Here is a 25,645-nt window from a genome sequence, read left to right on the forward strand (position 1 = left end):
AAACACCTCTGCAGAGGCAGCACTGACCCTTCCCTTGAACTGCAGCCCTATCCTCTCCCTTCCATCTCTGATCCTCAATGACTGATGCTACAAATCCTTGGAGAGGGAAAGTATGGCAGCTCCATGTTTAGTCTGCACTGAGGGCAGGCCATGTGGTCCCCACCTTATTTTTCTCACATGCACTCTTTTTTGACAGTGATACTTTTACCGAGGAAGAGGAACCATATAGTTTTCCCTTCTAGGGATGTCTCCTGCTTGTTAACCTAATTACTAAAAGCATTTGGTAGGAAGCACAGCTATAACCGCACTTCCCTAAGTTGTCATTTTATTTTAACTGCAGATTTGATGGAGATCTTTCCAAAGGATGAGCATGGCTACCCCCTCCTTATTAAAATATATTTGTTCTTACCATGGGTGTTTAAAATGAAAAAAAAAAATTTGGCATCTTATTTGAAGACATTTGAGTTTTCTGTATCCAGTAGAAATAATTTTCCAATCTCTTTGCTTTGAAAAACAACCAGCACCATGCTGATAAGTATGGAATAATAAGTACCCTTGTCAGAAAGTGGTCCAAGCTGACATGTTTTTTTACCCCTTGTGTAGAAAAAAAAATGCATTCTGCCTATACCAATTCTGTGTTAAACCAATAGCTTATGCCTAGATTCGTGCCTATATCTGTCAAACCAAAACAATTTACCAAAATGTAGTTTAATTTTCCCATGGCTTGAGAAAATAATGTATACATATCAGTGTCTATATCTATCTACCAATCTTTCTTTGTCCATTCTGGGCTTTTCTAAAAATGATATGATGTGAATTAAAGAAAATCTGAGAACCAAACATTCTGAGTAACTTTCCTCTTCCAGTACGGTGACTTACCATATAATGCTCTGGAACTGGAATTTTGCCACTGAGTAGCTTAGCTGAGGTACTGAAAAAAATTAATTGCCCTCATAAAAGTGAGTATTTTACTTCAAGAATATATTTTACTTAAGCAGCTTTTTGATGGGATTGGATCTAATGTGAATGTACTTATTCACATTGCGCATAAAATGAATATGCTGGTCATAATTAATGAGTCTTAGGCTCTGTTTTCTCAAATGATACTGAGGAGGCTTATTTCCAAGGTTTCAATTAAGTGTGAACTGAAAACTCTAGGCTGTGCTTATGATCAGTTTAATAAAAGATCGGAGGACAAATTCTGACCTGAATTACATGCTCTGGTTTGAAATAAGCTTTGCCACAGAGTAGGAGTTGATTATGGAAATAATGATAAAGTGGGGTTTAGTAGGACTGATGGCATGCTGCAGACTAAAGATTTATTTGAATATTACATGTGCTCACCTAACAGGGTATTGATTAGAGAGTGCCACAGTATGAGTTTCTCCTCTACCTAAGGCAGTTCTAAATTATTTCTTGTGGCCTAAGTTCTACAAGTTCCTCAGCATGCAGGTCCAGTTCATGTATGGATTAACCTCCCCCCCCCCTTTTTTTCCCCATTTGGAAAGTAAGTTCTTTTCAGCTATAAGCATTAACAAAGAACAAAAACAGAGCAGTGGAAGTTCTCTCTGTGGGGCTAAAGATTGTAACGAGGAAAAAATGTTTTGGGAAATGTTAACAAAATTCTCCAACGGTAACCAACACCCCAAGCCTTGCAGCAAAATGCAAATTCTTGTGAGAGGCAGCAGTGTCTGAGAACTCGACAAAACACAGTGCTGGGCATGACCCTTGACTAGGTCCACCACAGCTATCCTGGCAACAGAGTCTGTGAGGCAGAGAGAAGAGTAAAAGTAGCCTAGGGAAGCAGGAAGAATCCTATTGAATCCACATTCTAAGCCCTTATGTCTTGACTATAAGCACATTTGGAGGCTAGTGAAGAGGGAGGCATCACAAACGTGTTTTGTATGGTGCTTTCACGTAAGACGCTGGGTGTAGGCAAACCAAGTTCTCATGGTATTGAAGGATACGGATTTTTACGTTTAAGACGATGTTGTCTCGACATCAGAAGCTGTAGGGCCATGACGAGCAGGGGCATTGGTATCCTATGACAGGATCTGTTCCAGTCCTGGTTCTGTCCTTTTTATCAGCGTGAGCTGGGGGATACTAAATAGCTCCCCCCTCATTTACTTCATCTGTAAAACCGTGGAGCACAGTAGAATGTCCAGTGTCCTTGAGAAACAAGACACAAAAGCAAAAGCTGCACAGAAGCCCCGTGTTATGCAAGTTGACCGACTAATGCCACACCTGCGTTTTACATAATCTTTCCTCATGGATTATGTAACACCTGTGCTGGCGTGGCTTCTTAACTTCTCTGTGTGTGTGCTTCCTGCTAACTGTTCTAACTCACTGCGTTTCCTAACTGCTAGTCTGAGCTCTCCTTCCATAGCTTCGGGCCACGGCTTCCTGTTCTCTCAGCTGAAACTGAGCAATTCCCTTCCCTCATTAATTTTGTAACCATGAAGCTATTTATGCAGTCTGAGCAAATACCCCCCTGCGGTTTCCTTTTTCTCTAAACTCATGTGAATCAAATTCTTTCCTTTTCTTTTCACACATACACGTAAACTCCAATTCCTTTTTCTGTTACTGCTTGCTCAAATTGTAGTTGATGAAACGTTGTCTGCATTGAGCCCTTCCAATTACTGAATTAATATTTTGTTTTCTAATGAAGGAACTATAACCCGTTACCTAAAAAGCTGATCAGTAGGATTTAAAGGAAACTTCCCTTTTATGCTACTTAAAACCATTTTGATTTCTTGCCATCCTTAATAAGGTAGCTGAAGCATGGGAAATAATTCCAAATATAGCTGTAAGTTAGTGCTTGACTTATTTTTTTTAAAGATTTATTTATGTATTTGAGAGAGAGACACACACACACACAGCGTGCAAGAGCGGGGGAGGGGCAGAGGGCGAGGGAGGATCTCAAGCGGACTCCACACTGAGCGGATCCGAGGTGGGGCTAGATTTCATGACCCTGAGATTACAGCTCAAACCAAAACGAAGATTCGGATGCTTAACCAACTGAGCCACCCAGGCGCCCCAGTTAGTGCTCAATCTAAAATGATATTTAATTTAAACTTTAATTATATAAAGCATACAGTTAAGGATTATGTTACCCACAGAGACTACTGTTTTGGCCTAGGTTTCTTCTAAATGATAACTGTGAATGGCAGCTCACCCAGGTATTAACATTTCCTGGACCTGTTTATCATCTGAGCCACAGAAATAGCAAAAAAGCCATTTTCAGTAAAGCTGCTGTTTGTGAAATTCTACTTATTTATTGGAAATGACCTTATTGTGAGACAGCTCCCAAGAAGAGAAAGAAGGTATTTCCCCCAGATTCTGTTTGTTGAGTTCATTCCATAGGATCCCTTTGGACTCTGCATTTATTCTTCATGTCTGCAGACAACCGAGGATGAGCTAAGCTAAAATCCAACAAGAACAAACCCTTAGAGTCGTAAAGAAGAGCTGTTGTCCTGCGCGGTCAGATGGCGCTCAGGTTCATGGCGGAACCCTCCCATCTGAAGTGGGATCTTTGACTTGTCTTGCTCATTTTGGTCTTTTTTTCTGAGAGAAAAGGCTCCATCTTAGTAAAAAAAGGAAAAGCTAATAAGGAATAATTTAAACATCACTAACTCAGAAACGGAATTGAAATTGAAGACACGTCAGCGAACTAAAGTATCTTAGGTGTTACTGCAGATGTTAACCTCGGTGATTTGAAGTTAGATGGAACTGACTGAATTCCTACTTTACCACTGATTAGATTTTGTGACTTTGAAGAAGTCATCATCTCTCCGAACATCCATTTCCTTGTGCGTAGAACAGGAACAACATCACTTCATAGAGTTGCTGTGAGAGTTACAGAAGGGATGAGCTGCTAATTCTGGGACATGTGCTTGGGCAAAGCTTCCTTCTTGAACAGGCCACCATGGAAAGAAAAAGCACATGGCCTTTTTTGTATCAGTTGCTACTGATGCGTAACAAACCAACTCAAAAGCCAGTAGCCTAAAACAACAACAGGTCATGGAGTTCATACTTCTTTGAGTTGGTAATTTAGGTAACGCTTGGCTGGTGGGTCTTCAGGCCTCCTCTGAGCTCCTTCATGCTTCTCATGCTTCCACAGTTGGCTCAATCAAAATAATGGAATTTTATGAATGTTTTTGTATTTTACATCTCTTTAAAGTGATATCTGAAATATTTAGCAACCACTTTGTCAGAGGCTCGGACCAATTGAATGCAGTTGTAAGGCTGGATCACCAGCCTGGATGCCCCCTGCCAGGTGATTGTCAGTCCTTTAGTTCCTGAATCATCCGTTGGTCTGAGGGGGCAAATGGAGGAGCCTAGACTTCAAGGGAGAGGACCATCTGGGGATTGGTGCAGTAGATATCTATCAGCCAGTACGAAAGTATTTCTGATGCAAACTGCTTGAATGTTAGCCCTGTCCCATCCATATTACAATCTTCCTGTCCAGGTTGCCCCAAGACTCTTGATATCTTATTAATATACTTTACCCTGAAATTAGCAGTGGTGCCCCCTACATCGTGGTACAGCAATGATACTGCTTACATCCGCGTGTCTCTCCATCTCAGCTCTCACAAATTCTAGTAACCCCACACCAAGAACAAACACAAGTCATACAAATACTCCTTAGTAATAAGACAACAGTCTTAATTAGGGAAATGATGGCAATAATAGGTAGTTTGAAAAACCATATTAAGTATTTTAATATTATAATCATTATATTTGTCCAGTGGGACAAAATAAGTCCAATTATTTTTTTTCATAATAGAAAATAAAAGTAAATTTGGTAGAGATTTTCCCAAACACACAATTCTCGAAGTGGAAAGAGACACACACCCTATTTCAAAAGGCATCATGGATGAAAATCATTAAGGAACATAAAACTGGAGGTAGAATGGGGGAAGCCAGAACCTCTGGGTTGGAATGCAGGAGTCTGCACTTTAAACAAATAATTCTTACTGGCACTGAAGTTGGAAAACTAATGGCTACAGACTGTCCACTGTATTGAAGAAATGCAATTATAAAACAGCACTAACCTGAATAATCAAGAGAGGGCTGTCAGCTTGCTAAAGAAAGTTTGAGAGATCCACTGATTACAGAATTCTGCTCTCTAAGCTGGTTAGGGGTTTTCCTCTGAGCTCTTTTTGCATAACCTCACCCTTAAGCCTGTCCTGGTAGCACTGATGCTTCCTCATGACTCTTTTTACTTGTATGGGAGCTGCATAAAGCTGACCAGGATTGTTCATAGCAGGCATCAGGAGGTAGTCACTGTCCTGAACCTGGACAGATAGCATGGAGGGGCTGTCCTGAAGCCCATGCATGCCTGCGAGTCCCATCCGCTGAGCAGGGGCATCAGTCCCATTGCTGTAGGCTCCAGATGGCATTACGGCCATAGCCCCTTGCCTCTGGGTCATGACAAGTGGATCCCACCCTCTGATCAAACCACTCTACTTCAGCGCATTTCACTTTTATTCAATACTCTGCAAAAAGCTTGACTTAAGGAACTTGTATATCTTACCTTTCGTAAGATTTTTTTTTCACACTCTGTATCACATTGGGTGCAGGAAGAGGAAGCAGGAGGGAACATTGTCTTTTATAAATGCTTGCTATGCATATAGAGGTACATGGGATGTTGACTTTATTTAGATTCAAAACAGGTGGACCAAACACTTCAGAGAGCTTCCTTGGGTTTTAAAAAGATTACTCACGGCTCCAACAGATGCTTTGCAATTTCATCAGCACCATATGCTTTATACAGAGGCAGCCTCAAAAGGAAGATATACTTCCTTTGATGCCATGGGTTTCATTTTGTGCTTGCCTCAGTGAGAATGAATTCAGATACACTTTTTAGCCTCATCTGTTTACATTGTTTCAAGGGAGCAACCTGCCAGATAATTACCCAAATAAGGAGTTATTCTCTAGAGATAGACTGCCAAAATTCATTGTAATACCAAATACAAATGCTATTAAAACTACTTACGTGGGGAACATTTGGAAGCTCATGTTGGTCTGTCAGAATAGTAAATATATTGCATAATTTGGAAATCGTGTTTATGATGCATGTCTTCAAAACACACAGTATTTAGGAAGAGTTGATAAAGGTAATGGAAACTAAATAATTTAGAAAAATAAGTTCTGTGACTCTCCATTCCAGTTAGTTATTAAATATGGAATATCTTCAATTAAAATGTAAATGGAATTAATTGCATGAAGCTATCTGGATGATTTGTGATCACTGAATAATTTGCTAACAGGCACTGAACAATGGCCAAAGGAAAATAAAATTATTGCTTAATGATTCAAATTATGATATTTTATGATCATTTCTCTCTAGTGCTGATGGAATGTGACCCTGGACAAGTCTTTCTTAGCCTCCCAGTGTCATTGTGTTCCCATGTATAATATGAGGAAATGGAAACACTGTAAAATTCTTTGACTTTTTAAGTCATTAACTTTATTATATCTGTTTTCTCTGCCAACCAAGTTAATGAAAGAAGGACTAATTTTGGACTCAGATATGAATTCACATCTTGTTCCCTTACTTCCTAAGTGCATGAACATGATAACCTTTGCCAGTTTCTTCACGTGTGACAAATGGAGAACACCTACCTCATGGAATTATGATAAATAAACAAGGAAGTATTTAAAACTCCAAGTACAGAATCCTTCACTTACAACTCATCAGGTCGCAATAAATTGTATTCCTTTTCTTATCCTTCATCATTTTAGATGTCTCAAATCTGCCTTGTCAGTGAAACCTTCTGGCCTCTGACCTCTGCTCCCTACAGAAAAATTATAATTCAGAGACTATACTAAAGGGATGATAAAATATAGAGCTATAGCAGATAAGACCTAAAAGATATGTATTTTTTTTCCTCCTAAATCATCTTGGTAAAAAGAATGATTTCTTCTATTAAAATAGTTGCCCTGCCTTCTGTTTCTTTTTCAGTTTGTCTTTGAGGTCTAACATCGGCCTTAATTTTTGTAAATGAAATACATCTGAATTATAAGAAGTGGCTTGCTTCCTGTATGTTGAAAAATCACTCCTCATTGCCCCTTTTCACTGTTTTTTCATTATTACTGGCTGTTGTATGTCAAAAATTTTAAATTAAAAATAACATGATTATGTGTTCATTATACAAAATATTAGAAAAAATTTTTTAAAATAGAAGAAATGAAGCATAAACACACTCTCCAAAGAGAGCAACTTTAAATGTAATTTACCAGGTTTCTAAACCACATGTGAACTACGTGTACACATTGACAAAGCACGTTGATACTCTACGATTCTAAGGTAAACACCCGAGTATGTGTTCTGCAAGGGAACTTTGGAATGTGCTTTGATTTGTTGCTCCCTGCTGTTGTTCCAGCATCTAGAGCATGCCAATCACAGATTATTCATTTATTTATTTATTTGGGGGAGTGGCAGAGAGGGAGGAAGAGGGACAAGTAGACACCGCACTGAGTGCAGAGCCCAATGTGGGGCTCAATCCCAGGACCCTGAGATCGTGCCCTGAGCTGAAACCAAGAGTCAGAAGCTCAACTAACTGAGCCACCCAGGTGCTCCAGGGTATACTCAATACCCTTTTGAACCTAACCTATTCCATATATCGTTTTGGGCCAATAAATGGATTCTGCGGCATCCTTTTCAATGACTATATAGTATTCTACAGTATAGGTATATCACAACTTACTCAATAGATTCTCTATTAACAGACTTGTCAGATTTTCTGTTTCCTATAGTAGTATTTAATCAACATTCAGACAAATAAACCTATGCCTTTCCTCTTTATTATTGTTTGGATAAATTCATAAAAGTAGAATTTGGAATTGCCAAGTGCAAATAATCTATTCATGGTTTTAGAGAATTGTTACATATACTACCAAATTGTTCTCCAAATGATTATGTCAATTCACAGTCTGGTCAACTGAGATTGACTGTTTCCCTTCGCTTTCACAGATAGTAGGTATATGCTGAAAAAAATATATTAAAAGCCAGTTTTAAAAGATCATTGCATATGAAATGTTGTAAATACCCATTTCTGCGTTTCCTGAGATACAAGGTCCTATAACCCAGCAAGGATAAAATCTTGCTGAAATAGTGTGAAGTGTTTGACACTGCCCATTTAAGTTAATCCCAAACTGTTATGAAACCCAGAAACGCTGTAAAACCTTGTGAAATATTTGTAGCCTGTTAAGTGTTCTCCCCTCATGGAATCAAATATGAAATGTCTGTGTGGGAGCTGTTTTTCCAAGGTAAATAGATTATTTATATCTCTAGGTGCAAATGCTTTGAGATAACCCGAACATGTTGCAGCTGAATGTGGCCTTATACAATTTTCACAGCTCCTGCTTTCCTGCCAGTGCACTGTCATGGTGTGGCTTTGATGGTTTGATCTGAGTTTGACCCCCGACCATGATTCTTGCTCACGTTTTTAACATCCACTCTTTTGTGAACAATGCATCTGACAGTATCCCATTGTGCTTCCTTGTGTTGTCTGACTTTGACATTCAGAAAAACCATGAAGACTGCTTCCACTGTGTCTGCATATTCAGATTTGAGATTTTTCCCCCTTGATACTTCTCATATATGTAGACCTGGAAGTCCAGAACCAATAGCTTTGTGTTTTCTGTATTACATAGTGATCAATTTGAAATGATCAGTTCATGATTGCCAAAAGATTTAGATGTGAATTTGCTGTCTATGGAGTAGCTCAAAGAAGGCTAGCAACATAGCAGTTAGGTAAGAGACTGGTCAATAGGGTAGAGATGTAGAGAAAGGAGGGGAGTGAGAATTTAAAATGAGGAGTTAAATGGATGTTGAGAGAAAAAAACATGAAACTTGAACTTCAGTGCATGCTAGAAAGAGATGATATAAAAGTAGACAAAGAGACTAGCCTCCACCTGCAGAGGAAAGAGGTTATTATGGAATAGAAAGTTGCCAAAAAATCAAAGGAGAAATTACAGTGTGAAAGCAGAAGAATGGCCAAGAATCATGCTTTAACTACAGAGATAGATTTGAACCGTGAGGCCTAGCTTAGAGAGATGGGGAAGAGATCTGAAAATAGCTCTTCAGTGAGGAATCATTTGAAACACGTGGTACCTACTGAAAATAAAGATCAAGGGAAAATAATTATTAGTTGTCAGACTGTTCAAATTAGCACATTCACATTTTTCTCTTTTTAAGAGTCAGTGATACCTGTCTTATTTTGAAGATCTTGAAATTATTTCTAAATGATCTGAGAAATGGTCAATTTTTCCAAAACAAAATTTTAATTCTTAAAATGTTATATGAATTTAGAGAGGCAGGCAGTGACCAATGTTTCAAAAACTCGCATATTAAATGGTATCTCCATGGGCCTGTTATTATTTGCTTGGAATTTGTAACTCATCTAAAGCAATCTATTGTAATAGAGATTGAGCTTTGGATATTCAAGTCCTAGCAGCTGAGTTAACTGCTGTGTGACCTTGGGAATCTTATCTTCTCTGAGCCTCATTTTCTTTATATATTAGTGGAAACCCTACCTTCTCAGTTAATTAAATAAAACAATACACATTAAATGTCAAAGTAGGCAGAGAAATTTTTTTAAAGATTTATTTATTTGTTTATTTATTTTAGGGACAGAGAGAGGGCGAACATGCACGCATGCAACTGTGCATTTGCAAGTTGGGGGGAGAGGCAGAAGGAGAGGATCCTCAAGTAGACTCCCCAGTGATGTGGAGCCCATGTAGGGCTCCATCTAGGACACATGAGATCATGACTGCAAGTGAAACCAAGAGTTGGATATTTAACTGACTGAGCCACCCAGGTGCTCCTAGGCAGAGAATTAATATAGGTTTCTTTCTCACCACCATCCCATGCAATGCAAGAAAAGTCTGTAGAGGTTTATGAAATGAACATACTGTAAAGTGGTGTAATTAAGTTAAAAAAAAAAAACCAGGGACCACCATGAAGAGAGGAAATTGGCATTATCAGGAATGTGAGATGAAATTAGTGTTGGAGTTAAGCCCTAAATTTGTCTCAATTTCTTGCTGTCTCTATCAGGATGTTTTTGGTTAAAAGCAGCATAAAATCAATCTCAAATTGATTTTAACAATAAAATAAATTCAAAGGCAGAGGTCAGCTTGACAAGATCAGGCTTGATCTATCCACTTAAATGATAAGAGAAAGACGCATACTCATGCTGTCTCTATTTCTTGACTCTACTTTAGTGCTAACTCCGTTCTGTGCAGGCTTCCCTACTTCATGATCCCAAGATGGCTACGTGTTAGCATTCAGGTTTCTTTGTGATTAAGATGTCCAGTCTGAAGTAGCTAACAATCTATTATGGATGCTTGAGAACCTGTATCTCATACATGCTGTCTCACTCATACTCAGCAAAGAAGACTGTTTTTTCTACTCTCAAACAAAATCCTGAGCGTTGGCCTCAATGAATCAACTTAGAGCACTTGCCCATTCTTCTCTCAATAAATGTGGCCTAGATATGGGGTTATGTCAATTACCTTCAGCCTGAGCCATAGATTCTCTCATTTGGAGGTCAAGTCAGTTACCCCTGAAGCACGTGGATTACATTGGAGTAGGGTGCTATTATGAAAAGTAAGAGGAATATATGCTAGGTGGCTAAAAAGGCAGATATCCATCAGAGTAGCTGTGACTAAATGGGAAACATTGGGTTTTAAATGTATATCTGAGATATACATTTAAAAGAAAGGAAGCTTGAAGTTCATCTTATACTTCTGGGAATTAAATTCAAGGAAGAGTTTATTGAATTAAGTATTGTCAGAAGAAGGAGGAGAAGGAGGAGGAGGAAAAGAAAGAAAAAAGAAAAGAGACAAAGACAGTGTTTCGCAGAGACAATACATCCAGTAATGACTCCTAAGTTAGATCAGAAACACCAGTCAAATACTAACTTTTTGTATACATATTTTGTTTTCTGCTGTTTTGATTTAATGGGAGACATGATTTGGAGAATTTAGAATAGATTGCTATACAACGATTAGTCTTTCAAATAAAGCCATTTTAAATGCTTGAACAGTATTCTATTGTTATTAATTTGAGATTTAGTTCTCTAAGAAGGGACCATAGTATAGCATTCTAAGATATAACGTAAAGCAAAGTTTCTTTATACTGAAGATGTCAGATCTGAAGTTTCTAACATTCTATTGTGAACAGCTGAGAGCCTGATTCTCAATTCATTACTGGTGTAGAAAGCCATGTGGCCTGAAAGTGCTCCCAACATCATCCCAATAAATACTTTGAATCTTCTCCAGCAACTGAGTCTGAGCCATATGGCTTATAATGAGTGATTTTTAATTCAAAAAAAAAATCATTCTTAGGAGAACCTTAGATGGCTTCTGGGACATCTGGTTTCAAGTAGCATGGCACTCTGCACTCTCAAATAGCTGTATTAATTGTCCTATAGAATGGGTTATTTAAGATTAGCTATTTAAATGTTGGGGAATGGGTCCTAAATATAGTGATTTTAGTTTGGGTATAATTAATGGTGAGCTAATCTTCTAAAAGTAATCAACCAAATCCAGCTGCTTCTGCCAGATAGAACAGCAGATTAGTTAGGATACTAATTTGGCTATTATAATAAAGGCCAAAAGATTTTATTTTTGCACCATACAAAGTGTGAGGGTAAGCAGTCCTGGGCAGGTTTTTCAGTGTCAATGGTAGAGACTTATTCTAGTTCCTCTGGCATCCTTAATATTCATCTTCCATCCCTTGGTCCAAAAGAGGCTTCTCTACTGTTCCACTCTAACATCTACATTTTAACCAAGAAAAGAGGGGAAAAGGAAGGAAGTGACAGAACTTGCTTTGCAGGAGCATGGCCCAAAAGTCATCACATTGCTTCTGTTCATTTCTCATTGGCCAGAAACTAAGTGCTGGACAGCCTAGGGCCCAGTTAAGCCCTCTATCTCTGTAGAAGATGCGTACGTATAATAGGGAGAAAACTAGCAGGCTCTGTCACAGAGCGTCTGGAGAGAAAAGGCTGCATAACTTCCTATCCACCAAAGCTGAAATGCATCTGGCAATTCCCTCAATGAGTGCACCAGGTTGTCCAAATATAAACTAACATGAACAGAATATAAGATTTGTGTACATGAAAATAATGTGTCTACTTCAGTTACCATGGGTTATAGAATCCAGCATTTAAAAATAATAACATGCACTGTTTATTTCTCATCTCTAAAAATGCATACTTTTGTTTGGAAAGTTTGGAAAATACAGAAAAACATAAAGAAGTTAACAATCGACCTTAATTTCATTAGCCAGAAATAACCATTGTTAAGGGTTTGGTGCATTTCCTTTATGACTTTTCTCCATTAAGTCTTCTTTTTACTCATGTAATTGAACACATATTTGCATTTTTTAACCTAATACTATACAATTTTCTCACATCATTAAAATGGAATACTAATATCAGTTTTTATGTTTGCATTAATTTAACCTATAGAAGTACCAGAATTTATTCTGTTGCTAGTACTAGATACTTAGAATTTCCAGTCTTTGTTGGTATTAATAATGTTACTATGAACATCTTTGTGCATAAATTTTTGTCTGCATTTTGAATTATTAGAATAGAATCTTAAAAATGAAATTGAGGGGCGCCTGGGTGGCGCAGCGGTTAAGCGTCTGCCTTCGGCTCAGGGCATGATCCTGGCGTTATGGGATCGAGCCCCACATCAGGCTCCTCTGCTATGAGCCTGCTTCTTCCTCTCCCACTCCCCCTGCTTGTGTTCCCTCTCTCGCTGGCTGTCTCTATCTCTGTTGAATAAATAAATAAAATCTTTTAAAAAAAATGAAATTGAATCAGAAGGTAAGAAAATTTTAAAGGCTCTAGGTCTATATTGCTAAGCCACTTTCCACAAAGAATATTGGAAATTTCTCCAGCTTGTTCTGCTAATCTCTTTCATATCACCCTCACTAACATCGTTATAATTAAGTAAATTAAAGATGCCTCACTTGGAAAAGGACATTCGCAGACCCCCTATGACTGATGAGCTTGAGTATGGTTTCATATACACCAGCAATGTTTTCATGTCTACATTAAATTCTATTATTTTGGTCATTTATTCACCCCTTGTTTTAATGCAAATATAAACTATCATGTGCCTGACTGAGTCACTAAAGCAGATAAAAGGGAATTATAATATCTCATTTAATGACACCTGCTTACATTTAATTTTAATTTAATGATAACAACCAACTTGATTCAGCCAAGAATCTTGAAGAGTATGTATTTTTTAAAATGAGCAGGTATTGAATTGCTAAAATAAATGACACCTCATTTATTTATGTGCTAGAGCTCATGGAATTTTCTCAGAGGAGAGATTTCAGATTCTCAGTTCAAAGCACATTAACTCTAAATTTAGATAAAATCCTAACACATTTGATTATGTGATTTCCAAGCCCTTGACAGATTTAAAACAGCAAATTAGAAAAGAGCAACAAACATATTAACAACAAATAATGGTAGCTGAGAGATTGACAGAAGAGATAGGGATTTTGTATTGTTTATAACACACATACACACACCACCATCACCATCACCACCAGCAACAACCTGAAATTCTGGTTTTTGAAATTATAACATTTTTAGAACAATGCCACTCAATGAAATTACAGCTCCTTATATATTATTTTTACAAGAAGTTTTAATATCACAGAAAAAAACATTTATTATAAAAAAGCTGGATAAAACTTTGCACATAGAATTTGATCATAAATTTTAAAAATTGAAAAGACATCTTGAAAATAAATGCACTAAAATATTAACTGTAATTTTCTTGGGCTTGTAAGATTTTTTTCTTCTACTTTTTCTGTATCTTTAAAATTTTCTAAAATGTATATATATTATTCTAATAAAGATAATTAAAGTTACATTATTTTTAAATAATATTCAATGGTCTAGTTAAATAGTTTATTGAGGGTCTTTTGGTATGTCTCTTGGATGCTATTTAAATTATTCTGTAAAGTAATGGTCATAATGATTACTCATACATTATGACATTAGAAAGGAAATTCTTAAATTAAGCAAGTCAGACATCATTATATATTTAGACAGGCTGTTCATGCTACTTAAATAATATTGCAGACATTTCACAAATTAAAATCATATTTCTGGTCAGTAGAACTGCAATAATTTAAATTTAAAAAAGTATTTTAAAAAATTTTACATATACTCATCTTGCATATAGGAATGGAATGGTGATGTACATTTTTTGTAGCATTTCTTCCATGTAAATTTGTTTCTTCGTATTTTGGGGGAATAACTTTTAACTTTACTTAGAGGAATTCATAGTATTATCCAGAAAATTATTAAATTATGAAATATTTTTACAATGTTACCTTGAAATAATCATCTGCAGATTTTCTGAATTAATCACATGGACAATTTAATTACATGATTTCCTTAATTAAATGATGGATTACACTGAACATATTTCTACATCTGCCTGTTTATAAGTCATTTTCTCTCACCCAAACCCACTCCTCTGGATTCAGCTTTGTGAGGCTAGGCTGGGTCTCCTGAAAACAAAGTTTCTGCTTTGCCAGCTGCTAACTTTTAGGCTCTGCCCATAGGGGGCACCAGAAGGAGACTGAAAAGCCGGAAGAGAAAGGGAACTCTGCTTGCCTGCCATTCCTGTGAAAATTTATCCAGCTACCTTTCCTTACTTTGGCAACCAGGGTTCCTTCCAGGAGCAACCCTCTCTAAGTTCCTATGTTTAATGATTCCAACCACTTCCTTTTGTTCCCAACCCTAGTGTTAGTAAGTGCCTCCTACAGTTGCCATCTTGGTGATAACTTGGTGTTATCAACTTTATCCCTAAACTGTTCTTTATATTCTGTTCTGTCCCCTGGCTATACTGACTGATACAGTAATTTGCAGAAATATAGAGATTGATAAAATAATTTTCCTACTAGTTAATGTTATAAGTTAGCATGGATACATATGTAGTAAACTCTGATAGAAGTTATCTGAACTTTGCTTTGCAAAGAAAATTTCATATATAGGATATACCTAGTTCTATATGGTTCAGGGATATAAATCATAGTCAGTTCTTCTCATGCCCAGCATATCTTCCTTATCAACATCTTAAGGAATTAACAATTGACTATATATACTCTATATTTACATGTATGTGTATGTACATGTGTATCTGTATGTATAACTTGTGGTATGTATGTGTGTACTTATATATATTATACACACATAGTTATAATTGTAAAAATATGACAGGAAGACAAGAAGGAAAAAACTTACAAATTTAATGTGGTTGTAAAATAGTCCAATCGTTAGTTCAGAAAATACATTAATTTCATCGTCCCATTTACGTCTAAATTCTGGACTCAGTACTAAATTCATTGGTTAATAAAATACTTAGCACATCGGGCTACACATTCATCAGCTCAGTGGTGTTTGCATTGTTCCTACCAACAAGGTTGTTCCATCTTCCCATTTACTCTCTATCCTGTTCCTACTATCAGCCACTACATTTGACCTTAGTTAAAACCTAGATAATCTTCTCAACTTTCTTCATGCATAGGAAGAAAATATACCAAACTGTCGTTCAATAAACGCCATGTCCTGTATTGCTGACTTGGACTGACCTCTCCTAGCTCCTGAAATTCTTGGCCACCTTTGCCTGTCCCTCGCCATGACTATTTTTATTCCTGAATTTTTGAGCTTACTCTGGGTTCCTGGCTTGTCCCAGACCACATTTCTGGCTTACTGCTGCCCTTTTGCCACAATTTCCTGTTGATGCCTGGCTTGGTTATATAGTAACCATGTGAAATTCATCCCTTTCTATCTCACATCCTATAATTGCCGTTCCTTGACACTTGAAACTCCTCAAAATTCTGGTTCTCCTATGTGCCCTTCCATCTTCCCTAAGACTAGGGTTAACATTAGCCATGCTGCCCAAGCCTGCCAGCCTCTACTTAAGTAAAATGAGTAGAAAAGCCCAGGCCAAAGTGGGAGAAGGAGGGGACTATTTTTATATGTCTGGTTATCTCTGAGTATTCAGGGAAGGGTGTTATAAAGCCTTATGGCTGAGCTTGTCAGCTTTGGAGTCAGAATAGACTGAGCTCAAATCTTGGTTCAATCATTTACTAGTTGTGTGATCTTAGGCAAATTTCCTTCTCTCTCTCTACCTCAATTTTCTTAGGTATAATATGAATACAACATATCTGCCTCAAAAATTTTGTAAAGATTAAATTGAATAATCCACGTAAATTTCTTAGAATTGTTCAGCACAGAAAAAGCACTCAAATGTTAGCAGTGTTTATATTACCCTTCAATAATGCTACTTAATGGCTTTGTTGATGTAAAAAATTGAATGTCCTAAGTGACTGTTTTCCTGACTTATGAACATTAGGGGAGGGTTATTAAGTAGACATGCTTACTTACACAACTATTGAACCCTCCATCTCTATGTGGCATCTATTTCCATAAATGAAAAAGGGAGAAAAGTCAGTACTAATAAAATCCTTCAGAATGTAATTTCAGTCTGTGTTTGAAAGGCCCAACGATTGTTAGGAATCTGGAAGAAGCAGTGACCAGAATAGAAATCTTGGAACAGCCTGTTCCAAAGCCAGGTTTCTGGATAAAGCAATTAATGGTCTAGCTCGGTTTGTATTTAGATTCGAGTACCAGATGAAAGATACTATTTTCACCCATGAAAGTGAACCTGCATGTAATTGGCTAACATTTTTTTGCCCTAGACAGTGACTCCACAATGAACAGTTACCAATAATATACATCTGATTGATAGATAGATAGATAGATAGATAGATAGATCATTCTTAATCTAATCATACATTTTAATGATCAAATAACTCTAAAGAACTTATTAGGGTTTGCAGAGTTTCTTTGTAAGCATGATCATAATTGATCACATTTAACTTACTTTCAAGATTTCAATAGAAATTGGTCTACTTTTCTGTATGAGGAACTGACCTAAAGATGTAAAATTCATGTGTCTAGTGTAACACAGCTAGTAATCAACAAATTGTTTACTCCAAATTTGCTACTCAAATTTAATGTTCTTTCCATTATTGCAAGGTGATGCCAATATTCTCTTGCTACTTCATAGAATGTCATAGAGTTTGAAAGTAACAATGGTAAAGATGAATACCATTAATATTTGAATACCTTAATATTTGAAGAAACCAACTAATCGACAAATCAAGGTAATTATGAAGCCTGGTTTTAGAGACTCACTAAAACAGTTTGATTTATTTTCCCACTCAAAATATTGAGAAGAAAATATTTAGTTTCAGATATCTCTTCCAGAAAGAGAGAGAGAAAAGATATAACAATAACCAAGATTTCAGTGTTTATTACATGCCAGGTGCTACGGTAAGCATTTACATGATTCATCTGATGTACTGCTCATGAGAATCCCACAAAGTAGTTACAACTTTCACTAAAGGGATGAGAGGAAAAAAAAAAAAAAAGCTTAAAGTCTAGAGAGGTTAGGTAATTTGTCCAAAGTCACACTCTCTCTCCTAAGGGGGAAGGGGTCAGGATTCAAACTCAGAATAAGTTCTGAGCCCATATTCTTAATCACAGTGCTATATATTCTTGATTTTATATAATTTGGCGTTAACAATTGTATATTTCTTCAATTCAGTGAGATTTAGGGTAGCAATCATTGGTTAAAACTCCAAAAGTTTTCGTAGTCTTATTGCAGCAGCCCAGATGCTGTTGTCATCCTAGGCTCACGGTGGAAGCGCATACATTCTGACTGACCACACACTGCCAACCAGCTGCACGGAATCACTGTTTGGGATTCCGCTTACACTGATGACCAGCATTTTCTTCCTGTGTATGACTGACAGGCAGCTGTGACTCTAAATACACGGAACGATGCACAGAGAATATTTTAAATAAGAATCGTTCCAAACATTGTATCTTTTTTTTAAGCCATCTTAACCATTTTTTTCCATCTTAACCATTTTTAAGTGTACAATTCAGTAGTGTTAAGAATATTTGCATTATTGTAAAAGAGATACTCAGAACTTTTTCATCTTGCGTATCAAAAACTTTATACCCATAAAACTGACTTTTTCCCATTGCCCCTTGTCCCCTTAATGCTAGCCCTTGGTAACTACCATTCTACTTTCTGTTTCTTTGAATCTGACTACTTTAGAGAGATTATATAACTGGAATCATACAGTATTTGTCTTTTCGTGACTGGCTTATTTCATTTATTAGTGAAAATAAAAGTCTGTATGCTTATTAGCATAAAGTTCTCAAGGTTCATCCATATTGGAGCATGTGACAAGATTCCTTCCTTTTTGAGGCTGAATATTATTCCATTGCATGTACATATTGCATTCCATTTATTTATCGATTAATGGACATTGGGTTGCTTCCAACTCTTGGCTATTATGAATAGTGTTGCCCTGAACATGAGTGTGCAGATATCTCTTTGGGACCCTGTTTTCAATTCTTGTGTATATAGGTACAGAAGTAATATTTCTGGATCTTTTGGTAGTTCCATTTTTAATTTTTTGAGGGCCCTCCCTATTGTTTTCCATAGTGATTACGCCATTTCACTGTCCTATGCACAGTGCGCTAGGGCTTGAATTTCTTCACAGTCTCGTCAACACTTGTTATTGTCTATAAAATATTATATCTTTTTCAGGTTTTGGTGAAGCAATATATTTTTGATTTCAGAAATGTACCTCCTTGAAGCCCTCTAAATGGTTAATTTCAGGAGCTAAATATTTCCCAGAACATTCCTTAAGTAAATGAGTAACTTGCTCTTTTGAACCTAAAACACATATTTGTTTCTTCATTCTTTTCGCTACCACTGTCTTATCCAGCTCTAAAACCTTCTTCAAATTAGTCAGAGGGAGACAAGTGGGAAGGTGTAGACTTCTCACTTTGACAGTCTGCTAAAGATGGAGGGAAAAAATGGTGCTATTCAAAGACACTTTGTGCTTGGAGATTTAGAATTTAGGATGGAAATAGACGTAGCAAGAATGTTTGAAAGAGAAGTCACCAACCCACTGCTGCTAAAGATGGAGGGAAAAAATGGTGCTATTCAAAGACACTTTGTGCTTGGAGATTTAGAATTTAGGATGGAAATGAAGTAGCAAGAATGTTTGAAAGAGAAGTCACCAACCCACTGCTGCAGAAGGCTGAATTCCAAGGAAATATGCCCAGTATCCATGAAGCTGAGAAGTAAGTTTCTGAAGTCATGCCTTTCTATTTTCCTATTTCTCATTTACTTGAAATGTCAGTCATTAGTTGGGGGAAAGCATGTCCCGCTAGTGAAGCATGGAAATTAACCAAATGATAGGATCTTATGCAAGTAACAGTGGATTTGGGTATTTGTATAGTGACCCTATTACCAGAAATTGCCAGCGTTTGGCTTAAAGAAAAGAGCACTAGTTATATTAGTTGTCTATAATATTGTGATGCTGCAGTATGAGTTGAAAAAAGAAACTCTTAAAGACATTCATCTTATTTCTATTATTGTTTGATTTTTCTTGTTTACATTTCTCATTTCGCTAGAAGAAACTTCTAGAAGCAAATGTCTTTTTCACTCTAAACATTAGAACAGGAGAACAAAGTGAAATTGTAATATGTTTAATGTCACATGTTCACAAGAAGGTAACAATAGAGTCTCAAAAGAATTGTTAATGTGCAAAAAAATCAGAAAATTTTACCTTTTACAGCCAGTGACTGATAAATTTTCTAATGCCATCACATAATTTATAAAAATAATTGATAAAAAAATAGCGAGACAGATTTTTTTTTAATGTAAAGAAAGACAAATATTGGCCTAAACTCAGGGTAGCTCACTTGAAAAGAAATAAAAATAACAAAAGCCTATTAGGTTACGTTAAGACAAGATTATGTGGAAGTATAAAAGTTAATAATAAGCTAAAAACAAGGCACTTGTTCTGTGAGACAGCTAAAAGTAGCAAACCTGAGGACAATGCAGTTTTCTTTTCTGTATTTATTTTGTGTTATGATTATCTAGCATGATGAACAAAGTAGAAATGTCCCTGCCATTATAGAACTTACTATAATTTCTTCTTTGTGGTAAGTATTCAACAATGGAGAATACTTTTATTTTTAAATAAAAATAGGGAGTCTTTTACAACATTTCAACTTAGCCTTTGCTAATCTTAGAAAGCCAAATTCCTTATTAAATTTTGGGTAAGCCTGTATAATAACAAAGTTGGAGGGAGAACACTACATTTTATAAAGTACCAAAAAAAAAAAAAACCCTCATGAAGCAACAAACAGCAGCATTAGGATTCCTGTTTTTAGAAATAATTGCTAAAGCTTATCACTTGACTAGCAGGCTTATTTTATGAAGTAATCATTTATGTATAATACAATGAGACTTTGGAGAAGTCTATGGAATTGGTCACAAAGTGGTCATGAAACAGATTTCTTAGAGAAAATTGGGATAGAATAGAGAAAAATAGAGACCTTTGACTTTTCCAGGGGCCTTTTTAGTAGTAGTTGGAAAACAATAAGTAATGTGCAACCATAGTTATAACAGTATTTTATTTCTTTCTAGTCTAGCAAAGTCTTCAGTCAATGCAATAATACGGGAGGACAATTTTCTGATGGACACTAGCAACATAGCCAACAAGCTATTTGACTTATTTTGTTACAATACTCATTTCAGATAGTAGATGGATTTCTGTGAAGTTCTAAGAATTATGTCTTAGGATGTTTAACCACATATAATTACTCCAAACTGCCAGTCCCTCAGATGTCTTCTGGAGTATCCTTTTGCTCACTGGGTGTCTCCCTCTTGCATGAGACCCCCTTTAAAACAATTCCATAGAATTAACTACTGTGGCATCTTGGTAGTAACCTACCATGGCATCTGGTTTCTAGAAAATAGACTACTTTGCTCTGCCATTGGTGGGAGTGAAGCTCGGTGTCTATACAGATTCCTTCCCTTTCTCTGGCCCACCAGCTCCAGCTAGGTTCACTAGTCCCTTTGAAGACACTTACTTGGCTTGACATGAGGAGGAAAATTTCCCTAGTCCTTGCCCAAACCATATGAGGTTGGGGATGGAAACACAATATACTGACCACTTTCTCCAAAGAAGTTCTTATTAATTAATTTTTTTAAAGATTTTATATATTTATTTAACAGAGAGAGAGCACAAGTAGGGGGAGCAGCAGGCAGAGGGAGAAGCAGACTCCCCTCTGAGCAGGGAGCCCAATGTGGAACTCCATTCCAAGACCCTGGGATCAAGACCTGAGCTGAAGGCAGATACTTAACCGATGAGCCACCCAGACTGCCCTCCAAAGTTCTTTTTTGGCATCTTTCATATCAACTGTTTCATACCTTTTAGGTATCTAGTGGGCCAGTGCTGGCCGAACCAATGTTATAGTCTCCTAGCATCACTTTTAGGATATGGAGATATTTGGTACCTAGTTCGCAGTTTCAACCATGGGGTCCTCAGCCAAAACCGAAACAAAGTTCTACTTCCATAGCTTCTATACATCTGACAGATGTAGTTATGCTAGCTTTTAACTTATTCTTTCAATTAGGGTTTAAAAAAAACCCTTTTTCAAGGTTATGATTGATATACAAAAAGCAGTATATATGCAAGTGTACAACTTCATTAGTTTGGAGATAAGTATCTCATGTATCCGTGAGGCCATCCAGCCCATAAATATGCATCACCTCCAAAAGTTTTCTCCCACCCTTCTTACTTATTTATTCTATGATAAGAATACTTAACATAAGATCTGCCCTCTTAGAATTTTTTTTAGTATACATTATTGTAAACTATACCCATTATGCTTCCCAGTAGATCTTTAGAACTTGCTCATCTTGCATAATTGAAACTTTGACCCTCTGACTAATAATTCTCCCAAGCCCCTGTTAAGCACCATTCTACTCTCTGCTTCTATGAGTCTGGCTATTTTAGATTGTTCATATAAGTGGGATCATGTAGGAGTTACTCTTCTGTATCTGGCTTCTTTCACTTAGCATAATGTCTTCCAGGTTCATCAATTAGGTTTTTAGTTGGGAGAAGGGATTGTGTTTTGTGGAAAAGACCATTTAAAGTTATTTCTGTTTATATGTATAACTTATAAACTGAATATTAATTAGAAAGCACAGTTTTTCTTTAAGATTTAAGCACAATTCATAAGTCTAGGTATTTTTGTATAAAAATATAGTTACTTGATTCCATTAACTCATAACAGATTAGGTTTCCTTGAAATTTATTCCCATTTATAAACCTAGTTAAATAAACTTCTTTAAACATTTTATATTATGCTTTTTCAACAAACACTACAAATACCTAATGGGGCAAATTTAAAATACAATAAGCCAATACTTTCTAGATACTTAACTCCTATAAAACTAATAAATCAAATTTATAAGTGTAGTAAATTAGATTCTCCAAAGCATTTCAAACATCATAAAATCATACCTGGAAGCAAGACTTCCAGTTAAAGATGGCAGACGAAATATAACCATTAAGGTTTGTTTCTTTTCAATATTCAACTTAAATGACAGTAAAGTGATTTTTTAAAAGAAGGAAACAAGGACAAAGGGCAAAATACAAAAGAGGAAATAATAGCAACAATTTTGGAAGCTGGAAAGCAGATAGCTTAGGAGACAGAGAAGCTGACAGAAAAGTTAAGAGGCACCAAACTGTAGCGCAGAATTCCCAAAAGATGGTGATATTGAGTCTGAAAGATTAAAAAATCTGTTTCTAAAGTAGATTGACCCAAGAGAAAAGACCTGAAGTTATGGACATTAAGAATTCTATGAATCAGCTCCACCAGAGGATCTTACAGTAAAGAGTACAGCCTGTAAGCCTCATTGCCAATAAGCTTTTTTAGTGTCCTGCTCTTAAATGGGAAAGCTGTTGAGGTGCATTCCAGAATTTAAACCCCCTTCAATTTTTAATTTAAGCACTCTTAAATTACAGCTTCTAATATGAGAATATTGACCAAACCAAACGCACAGAGAAAAAAAAAATTGGAAGGACAGAAAATATACGGGGGCCCGGGAGACTCCTAAAACATCATTAATAGTCTCAACAGAATATTTTATATCCATAAAACCAAAATAGGGTGATACAAGAAGGAGGAATATTCCAAAACAAAAAATAACAGCTCTTAAAGATTAAAGATATGATTGCATAAATGAAAAACTCAGTAAAGCCCTTTGAAGGAAATCTTCCCCAATGTAGACCAATAAGATAAGAATGAAAAGAAGAGAAAGATAAATAGGAAAATTAGAGAACCAGTCATGGAAGTCCATTTTCTAAACAAGAGTTTGAAAAAGAGACACAAGGGGGAAAATAGAGTGGAGAAAAGTCAGAGAAACTACTCAAGAAAATTTCCCAGAACTTTCAGTTCTTTCAGACATGAGTTTCCAGGTTGAAAGATCCCAGTACCAAGAACAATGAATAAAAATAAGCCCACATCCAGGCATATTATCATGAAACTTAAGAAAACCTGTGACAAAGGAAAGATCCTCACATCTTCTGGAGGACATATTTATTTATTGGATCAAGAATCAGAATGATACAGAACTTCTCTACTGGAAGACAGTGGAGTATGCCTTCAAAATTCTAATGGTGAATTATTTCGTACTAAAAGTTTTACTTAAATTATAAATAATATGTAAGAGTAGAATAAAGCCATTTTCATACATGGATGTCTTTAAAATTTCCCTCCCATAACCCCTTTCTTGGGTGCTCCATCAATACAAGAAAATAAAGCAAAAAAAAAGAAAGGTATGGAATCCAGGAAGTTGGAGATACTCATAAGGGAGAAGTGAAGGGCATCTCCTGAAGGGCAATTCCACTAAGTTAGCTGTTCTAGATAACAACAGCCCAGGCTGGAACAGCTAAGAATGGAGAGAGTTCAATGTTGGCTCTGAGGAGTGGAAAAAGAAAGAGGTTGGAGGAACTGCTTTATTTTATAAGAAATACATGAGAACTAACTATTGACTTTTTTAGTTCACAGGAAACTTTGATAAAAATTAAAACTAAGATTGTAAAGAGACAAAACATAATCAAATCATCATGTTGTAGAAAATTCACATAAACCCAATTTGAGAAATATTTATTTCTTCATCATCTCTGTGCTTTTTTTGTATACTTTCCTGGTGTTAAAACTTACAGTTCAAGCAAGGAGACAGTTATCATCTCCAACTATTACAGCAACTATGGTCATTGATTTGGGTTGTGGGTGGTGATTCTGGGTTTCTCAGTGCTACTTCTGGAAAAACCTACCAATATACAGGTTGACAAGCCAAATCCCTTTTTTTAATGGGACTTTTCAAGCCCACCCCTTTTCTTAACAACCTACTAAATCACATGTTCCCTTATTCATTTTTTTTCTCCTATCATCTCCGGCAACTTTTGTCTGAACTAATTTACTAGGTTATATACCTATCATCCACATTACAAGTTATATTTTCTGCCTGATTGAATTTACTACAGTTTTTTTTTTTTTATTTTACATTATCTCATTATTCACCATTCTGCCTACTATAGTAATCTGGCTCTTCTTGGAGCTTATCTATAAGTAGATAAAGGGGGAAATAAATGACCATCGTAAATAAGTAAATTGTATAATAAATTAAGTGGTAAGTGCTGATGAATGAAGACAATGGTAAAGGTAGGTCAGGAGTGCCAGGGAAGAGGTGTGTTGCACTTTTCTTTAATGGTGTAAGGGTAGGTCTCATTAAGAAGATGACAAAGAAGAGCAAAGACCTTTAAGAAGTGAGGGGCTAGCAATGCAGATACCTGGGGAAATAGAATTCCAGGAAGACAGAAAGAAAGGCCCAGAGGCAGGAGCTTGCTTCATGTATTTCAGGGACATCCAAGTGAATGTGTTGGGATGAAATGAACAAGGGAGAGTAAATGGGAGACAAGTTGGATGAGATAATGCGGGTCACATCATATAACATCTTAGAAGCTTTTATTCTGGATTGTTGGACTACAGCCCTTACCCCGAGTGAAACGAACAGTGATGAATGATTTTGAGCAAAAAAAATGACAAGATCTGACTTATATTTCAAAGACTCGTTCTAACTGAAATGGAGAAAGTAGACCAGTGAGCCAATACGAATGGAAGCAGGCAGACCAGTTAGGAAATTATTGCTGTGATTCAGGTAGGAAATAGTGATGGTACCAAGATGGTCGTGATGGAGACAATGAGAAGTGCTCACTTGCTGTTTATATGTTAAATGAAGAGCCAACAGATTTTCCTGATGGATAGGATGTGGGGTTTGAGAGAATAAAGAGAACGTAAAGATAAACAAAATGAGGAGTTGAGTGTTCCTCCAAGGCTTTTGGCCCAAGCAAATGGATTTTCCCTCATGTGAAATGGGAAATATGAGGGTAGAGCAGGCTTGCAGAGAATTCGTGAGTTTATTTCTGAACATGTGAAGTGTGAGATGTCCAGTAGGGTGTACAAGTGGAGAATAAGCAAGTTGGCTATATGAATCTGGGGTTTGGGGGGGAAATCTGTGCTAGAAATATTGCTTTGGAAGTTTTCAATATGTAGATGATAACGAAAACCTTGATGAGCTCACCTAAAGAGTAAGCATGGACAGATGACCAAGAACTGAAGCCTAGGTGTCTCCAGTTTGGGGA

At 36.6% G+C, this 25,645-nt stretch overlaps 1 protein-coding gene across 14 annotated transcripts in view; it reads left to right on the top strand.

Moving 5' to 3' along the window:
- Positions 1–25,645, top strand: part of OXR1 (oxidation resistance 1) — a 680,801-nt gene that overhangs the window by 500,150 nt on the left and 155,006 nt on the right. The window contains exon 1 of one of the 14 annotated variants that reach the window (XM_057307968.1): positions 18,840–19,220. The exons of 12 other annotated variants lie outside the window; for them this stretch is intronic. In XM_057307968.1, coding sequence (XP_057163951.1) covers positions 19,208–19,220 — 13 coding nt within the window. In that variant the 5' untranslated portion in view covers positions 18,840–19,207. Of the gene's footprint in view, positions 1–18,839; positions 19,221–25,645 lie in introns of those variants that run through there. One more of the 14 variants, XM_057307969.1, reaches the window with a different exon arrangement.

This window comes from Ursus arctos, unplaced genomic scaffold, assembly GCF_023065955.2.
Source record: "Ursus arctos isolate Adak ecotype North America unplaced genomic scaffold, UrsArc2.0 scaffold_6, whole genome shotgun sequence".
Taxonomy (NCBI): Eukaryota; Metazoa; Chordata; class Mammalia; order Carnivora; family Ursidae; genus Ursus; species Ursus arctos.